Source organism: Sminthopsis crassicaudata, chromosome 1, assembly GCF_048593235.1.
Source record: "Sminthopsis crassicaudata isolate SCR6 chromosome 1, ASM4859323v1, whole genome shotgun sequence".
Classification (NCBI taxonomy): Eukaryota; Metazoa; Chordata; class Mammalia; order Dasyuromorphia; family Dasyuridae; genus Sminthopsis; species Sminthopsis crassicaudata.
In genome coordinates this window covers 509714073-509721572 of record NC_133617.1, presented here as the reverse complement: position 1 = coordinate 509721572, position 7500 = coordinate 509714073, and the positions used below count along the sequence as shown (strand labels likewise).

The 7500-nt window shown below is 44.2% G+C and overlaps 1 protein-coding gene across 1 annotated transcript in view; it reads left to right on the top strand.

Annotated features, from left to right (window-relative positions):
• Nucleotides 1–7500, top strand: part of MYO15A (myosin XVA) — a 122743-nt gene that overhangs the window by 92423 nt on the left and 22820 nt on the right. Inside the window, 2 exon segments of the mRNA XM_074281540.1 lie at nt 2966–3048; nt 3674–3804. Of these exon segments, the coding sequence (XP_074137641.1) occupies nt 2966–3048; nt 3674–3804 (214 nt within the window).

Genomic DNA, 7500 nt, shown 5'->3' with positions numbered 1-7500 from the left:
GCGCACCTGCTGGGCGCCCAGACCTACGTTAGGCCCACTGTAATGAGGGATACAGAGATGTATAAGAAATCATCACTGCTTCTGATGAACAATGGTAGCTGACACCTTAAAAGCCATGCGTATATTTTCTCATTTGAGTCTCATAATAACCTTGGTAGACAGATACCATAGGTATGGATTATCCTCTTCACAGATATGGATTATCCTCATTTTATAGTGACTTTCAGTAGGGTCAGGAGGAAGATTTGAACCCGCATCTTCCTGATTCCAAAATTAACACTATTTATTACGCTGCAGTCGTTAACTTCCGAACATGTGAACTTCAGAACTTCTCATAAGAAGATACGAATGGATGAAAAGATAACTAGATACCAGTGTTTGCTAAGCAAATATCCTTGCTCTAGGAGTTCAGGGGAAGGAGAAAGAAATCAGTATGGACTCCTGTGGCCAGGAAGTAGATTTTTTAAAAGGTCTGGGTTTCTCTAATGTGATGTGCCTGGGGTAGAATGAAAGATGGGGATAAAAGGGAAGTCCAAGAGTAGAAGGCGAGTGAGATCTCCCCACTTCCCAACTGGAGACATTGGGCAGATGCCATGATAATCTTTGGGAGAGATTCCCCTCAATCACGGGGGATCATGAGTGGGGACTGACCAGTAGAAATTTTACCTTCTTTCCATCTTTGGGATTGACTTGTGCCAACTGGAGTGGGGAATCAGGAGTGGAGAAAGGCCCTTGCTAAAAGGCCCTCGCTAGTTCTAGGTAATTAGGGGCTGAGTTAAGAAAAGAGCCAAGAATCTTGTTTAGAAATGCCTAGCATGTTTACACCTGAGAATAAATACTAGAAATACCTAGCACGTTTATGTCTGGGGAGACCCAGAGGCTGAGTAACATAAGGGTCTGAGGCAGAATCTGAACTCAGATTCCAATAGATAGGAAAACTGGAGATTCAAGAGAGACAGGAGATGGGATAATCTGCCAGAGAAGAGGGGGGAGACATACAGGGGGATTTGGAGCACCTGCAAGTGCTTTCCTGATTTAAAGTATCAGACTAGAACAGATAGGTAGAGAGGCAGCTAGTGGTCCAGTGAGCTGGGCCTGGAGCTGTTGTTCTTGGTATTTTTGTCGTTTCCATCATGTCCAACTTTGTATGACCCATTTGGGCTTTTCTTGACAAAGGTACTAGAGAAGTTTCCTTCTCCATCTCCTTTACAGATAAGGAAACTGAGACAAACAAGGACAAGTATTTGGACTCATGAACAAAACTCTTCCTGGCACTGTGTCCACTGCACCACTTCTTGGAATTCAAATCTGGCCTCAGACATTTACTAGCTGTGTGACCCCGGGAAAACCACTTAATTGCTGTTTGCCTCGGTTTCCCCATCTGTAAAATGTGGATAATGATAGCCGCTACCTTCCCAGGGTTGTTGTGAGGATCCAATGAGGTTAATAATTGAAAATGCCTTAGTGCAATGCTCGACACATAATAGATGCTATATTATTATTGAACACCAGGAGTGTGAGAACATGCTAAGCATTTCTATAACAAGGCCTGGGGCTTTTTCATAGCTCAGCTTCTAATTACCTAAAAGAGCTTCAGGGAATTGGCCCAAAAGAATTAGGCAATCTCTGTTTTCAGGAGGTATATATTCTGCTGGAGACAATATGTACCTACATAAACACACACACTATTTATTAAGCTATTAAAACTCTAAATGCTTTAGCTGAACCTTCAAGGAAGTATTCTATGGGGCAGAGCAGGAAGGGCGTTCCAGGTAAATACATGGAGACAGGAGATGGAACTCTGTATAACCGAGAGAAGGCCTGTTTCAAAAGGTGTGGACTACAGCCTAGGGAAAGGAGAGTAATGTATAATAAGGTTGGGTTAGAACCAGATCGTGATGATCTTAAAAAATCAGAAGAAAAGTATGTATCTTATCCCAAGAGTCAGAGAGAGTTTATTGTGTAGGTGAGTGGTCTGGACTGGCCTGTGCTTTAGAGAAGTCACGTTGGCAGATGTGGGAGGATGGATTAGAGGAAGGAGAGGCTTGAGACAGGAAGACCATTTAGAAGGCCTTTGAAATTATCCAGGAAGAGGTGATAAGGGCCAGAACTAAAAACTACTCTGTGGGAGTAGAAAGAAAAATCAGCTTTATATATTACTATATTATATAGTAATAGCATGTTAGTGATATGCGATATATAATTATGTTTATTATATAATATAATTATATATAATACTACATTATGTTTTTATCATATTATATTAATAATAATTTGTTAAGTTTTTGTTTTATAACCAGAGACCCAGTGGGGAGAGGGGAGGAAAAGCACTGTATTTAAAGTCAGAGGACTTGAGTTTGTACCTCACCCTGCCACTTAATTCTGTGGATAACCTGAGTAAATCATTTTATATCCCGGAAATTTGATTTCTTACCTGGTAAAATAGTGAGGTTTCATCCATCTCTAAAATTATGAGGCTGGAGGAAATGGAAGCTGAGTGGATGCCCATCAGTTGGAGAATGACTCAATTAGCTATGGTGTATGAATGTTCCATAAAAACCGATCAGCAGGATGGTTTCAGAAAGGCCTGGAGAGACTTGCATGAACTGATGCTGAGGGAAGTGATGCTAGGAGAACATGGTACACAGCCACAAGATTATACAATGATCAGTCCTGATGGACGTGGCTCTTTTCAACAGTGAGGCGACTCAGGCCAGTTCCAATGATCTGGTGATAGAGAGAGCCATCGGCGCCCAGAGAAGGGACTATGGGGACTGAGTGTGGATCACAACATAGTATTTTCACTTTTTTTGTTGTTATTTGCTTACATTTTTTAATTTTTTTCCTTTTTGATCTGATTTTTCCTGTGCAGCATGATAATTATAGAAATATGCATAGAAAAAATGCAAATTTTAAAAAGCAAAGGAAAAAAAGAAAACTATAAGCTTGTTTTCCTTTTTTTCAGCTCTGCAGTGACTATGAAGTGCTTCGAGATGAAGCCTACTGCCAGGTCATCAAGCAGATCACAGACAATACCAGCACTAAGCCGTGAGTGAGGCCCCTGGCCCCACCTGCAGCACAGAAATCTTCTGGCCTCCTGTTTTTTTCCTCCAAACTTGAAGTGACTGTAGAATTACAAGGGATGTCATATCCTCTCATTTAAAGAACCATTCTAGTCTCCAGACTGGCTCAGTCCAAAGTTGGGTACCAGGGAAGAGATGGGGGCATTCTGGGTGCTGAGTCATTTATCCAGGATAACCAGTGACTGGCCCGTGCTGCTCTTTTAAAGAGAGCTGATGCTGTATGCTGCCCCACAGGTTTCTGGACAAATAGCCCATATGTGTATCAGGTGGGATGCTGAGGTCAGATCTTCCCCCTTTTCTTTTGGCTTCTCTCGCCTCCCTGCCTCTCCACCTCCTTCCTTTGTTTCTCATCTACTGTCCCTTCTTTATCTCACTTTTTCGCTTCCTCTCCCCTTCATTCTCTGAGGTTTTCACTCCCCCCCTTCCCAAGAACTTTAGAATCACTTAGATTCCAAGTCCCCATGTCCGACCATCATGCCAGGAGGAAAATCTCTCTTCCCAAGAGCTTCGATAATTCCAAGATGAAGCTATTGAATCTGGGGCAGCAGCTTGCTGCCCTAATGATGGCATCCTCCCGTGTACCTCTGCAGGGACAGCTGCCAAAGAGGCTGGAGGCTGCTGCACATCCTCACGGCCTACCACAAGTGCTCCGACGTCCTGAAGCCATATCTCTTCCGATTCTTTCAGGATGTGTGCAGGAGTCCCGGCTTACACTTCCAGGGTGAGTATTCCAGAGGGGCGACGCTGATGGAGGGGCAACGCTGATGGAGGGGCAGCGAGCTCCCCTTCTGAGGGTTCAGGAAGCACAAGAAAACTGTGGCTGGCAATCAGTCCTAACTAAGCAGCCCCAGCTTTTCCCCAGAGCACCGTAATTCAGAGGGTGCTGAAAGCATTTAGCATTCCTCTTAGAAGCAGCTGGCATCCAGTTAGCAAGAATAATCAGTTAACAGAGGAAGTTGTCAGAGGGGTCACTTTCTTCCCCCCACCCCGCTCCCTCTGCACCCCAAACTGCAGCCCCAAGTATTCAACTGTCCAGATGGCCTAGTCCTATCCCCTCTCCCGAGTGTTCTCCAAAGCCTGGATACCCCTAGTGACCAGCAGTTGGGTTCCACACGCAGGAAGCTCTCTCCCCTTCAACTGAATTTGTCTTTTAAAGTTTAATTAAGGATGAGTTCTATGTGCTGCCAAAGTTGCTTGGTAAGATTCTGCTACTAATTAGACACTATCAGACTTGGAGCAGGGATAAAAGAAATGGGGAACCCAATCCTAACAAATTTCCACAAGTCTCTTTTAAGTGTCAGCACACACACACACACACACACACACACACACACACACTACACCTCCTTGCTCTCAATAAGTTTTCAGTATAACTGAAGACACATCATAAAAATACCTAGTAGTACCATAGTAAGTGATTATTGAGGAGTGGTATAGATAGGAGAGGTAGACAAATAGACAGACAGACAGGTAGATAGATAAATACTTAGGTAGATAGACAAATAGACAGGTAGGAAGGAAGGAAGGAAGGAAGGAAGGAAAGAAGGAGGGAGGGAGGGAGGAAGGGAGGAAGGGAAGGAAGGAAGGAAAGAAGGAAGGAAGGAAGGAAAGAAGGAGGGAAAGAAGGAAGGAGGAAAAGAAGGAGGGAGGAAGGGAGGAAGGGAGGAAGGGAAGGAAGGAAGGAAGGAAGGAAGGAAGGAAGGAAGGAAGGAAGGAAGGAAGGAAGGAAGGAAGGAAGGAAGGAAGGAAGGAAGGAAGGAAGGAAGGAAGGAAGGAGGGAAGGAAGGAAGGAAAGAAGGAGGGAGGGAGGGAAGGAAGGAAGGAAGGAAGGAAGGAAGGAAGGAAGGAAGGAGGGAGGGAAGGAAAAAAGGAGGGAGGGAAGGAGGAAGGGAAGGAAGGAAGGAAGGAAGGAAGGAAGGAAGGAAGGAAGGAAGGAAGGAAGGAAGGAAGGAAGGAAGGAAGGAAGGAAGGAGGGAAGGAGGGAAGGAAGGAAGAAGGGAAGGAGGGAAGAAGGGAAGGAGAGAGGGAGGGAAGGAGGGAAGAAGGGAAGGAGAGAGGGAGGGAAGGAAAAAAGGAGTGAGGGAAGGAGGAAGGGAAGGAAGGAAGGAAGGAAGGAAGGAAGGAAGGAAGGAAGGAAGGAAGGAAGGAAGGAAGGAAGGAAGGAAGGAAGGAGGGAAGGAGGGAAGGAAGGAAGAAGGGAAGGAGGGAAGAAGGGAAGGAGAGAGGGAGGGAAGGAGGGAAGAAGGGAAGGAGAGAGGGAGGGAAGGAGGGAAGAAGGGAAGGAGAGAGGGAGGGAAGGAGGGAAGGAGGGAAGGAGAGAGGGAAGGAAGGAAGGAAGGAAGGAAGGAAGGAAGGAAGGAAGGAAGGAAGGAAGGAAGGAAGGAAGGAAGGAAGGAAGGAAGGAAGGAAGGAAGGAAGGAAGGAAGGAAGGAAGGAAGGAAGGAAGGAAGGAAGGAAGGAAGGAAGGAAGGAAGGAAGGAAGGAAGGAAGGAAGGAAGGAAGGAAGGAAGGAAGGAGGGAGGGAGGGAAGGAAGGGAGGGAGGGAAAGAAGAGAGATCAATGTGACCTACAGCAAACATGAATGACTTAAAGAATAATAAAGGACTTAAATTGGATTTCAATCTGAAAAGCCATCATTTGATCCTGCCATTTTCTCCAGCTACTAATTTTTATCTTCTTCCCTTTCATAGTCCTATTTCTAGAAAGACCATTCACACATTGTTGCCTCTACTTTCTCTCTTCTTAGTCCACAACCTCAGGTTATCTGACTTCTATCCTCCTATTTGCTGAAAACTTCCCTCTTCAATATCACCAATGATCCAATGATTTTTTTCTTGCTCTTTCTCCTTCTTGATTCCTCTGCAATATTTGATACTATTGACCTCTTCGAGAACAGAGATTCTTAACTTTTTGTGTGTCATGGACTCCTTTTACCATCTGGTGAAATCTATTGGTCCTTTCTCATAATAATGTATTCAGTTTCCAGGTTTTTCCCCATGTATTCAATAAGCATTTATATAGTGTTATATGTGGCAGCATATGAATAGTTAAATCTGAGGCGTCATGCCAGATACTGGGGATACAGGGGAATCTTCTTCCTAACACCCTGGCCTGGACCACCTTCCCCCTTTCTAATTTCCAGAGATGCTTTCTAGGATCTGAGCAAAAAGGTTGGTCATTGATCTCTTTTTTATCACTGAAAGAACCATTAGAGAAAGGAAAGAAATCCTTTGAAGCTCTCCCTTCCCCCACCGAAGGAAGGTGAAGAAGGGGCCCCCTTTGAGGGCTGGGGAAAGGAGATTGGGAGATACTATCTCTCCGTCAGCATCTCTTTGAAAACTGTAAGGATACAGAAATTTTTCCCTGAGGGCTCTCATTTTTCCTCTTTTTCACAGCTCCTCCCCTCCTTCACACCCTTCTAGTGCTTATGTAGGAAAAGTATTTGATAGCCTCATTTCCATTGAAATGTTGGAGAGAATGGGCCTTCCTCCCATGCTATGTATTGTAAAGAAAGAATGTGGAGAGGGTAAGGCTTTAACCTTGAAAGATGAATGGCACCTGGTAGGGGAGATACCTTGGGGAAGGGGAAGTACTTTCCTATGCCTTTCAGTTCCTCTCAGTCCACAGCTCTCTAGTGGATAATTTATTGTGCTTATGTTTAAGGCAGTCTTTTGGTTCAAGTTCAGTTCCAATTATTCATCAAACAAACATATATTACATATATGAAGGCCCCTATGGTACAGTAAAAAGGGGTAGATTGACAAAAGAAATACTGCCTCTCTAAACAGGCGCCTCTGTCTCAGGCAAATTATTTAACCTCTCTAAACCTCAGTTTTCCTCCTCTATAAAATGAAGATGGCATCCAATACAAAATGGCATCCCATGTCTCCTCCATCCCTGAATCTGTAATGCCCTGTTGTGCTAGACTAGAATAAATGCCAGCGTTGTGGTCTTGTTTCCCTCTGCTTGGAGGGCAGCAGGAGTCTGCTTGGGTCTGTGATGCAGGGGAAATTCCTCTTATGGAAACTCCCTCTATTGACTTATTTGAAACTCAATACAAATGTAGAAAGTTTCCTAGAATCCTGAGAAACTAAATTAATTGCCCCCAGTGAGACATTGTGTACAAGAGGTGGGTCTTTCTTGGCTAGTGCCAACCAATATCAATATCTATTACACCAAAGAAAATAATCTGGTTCAGTCCAGGTCAAAGTGAGTCTCTAGTGGTTTGATCTTGATTCTGTTATTTTTAAAAATCCATTGGTTATATTTGAAGGAGCTTAGCTTACTGTATTGGAAAAATTATGGGGTTCAGAGACCCTTGGTCTGACACATCTGTAGATTATGCAAGTCCGCCCTTCTGGACCTTTGTTTCTTGAGAGAGTCTAAGATAGGGCTTCTCATTGATGGGGTTGAGGTC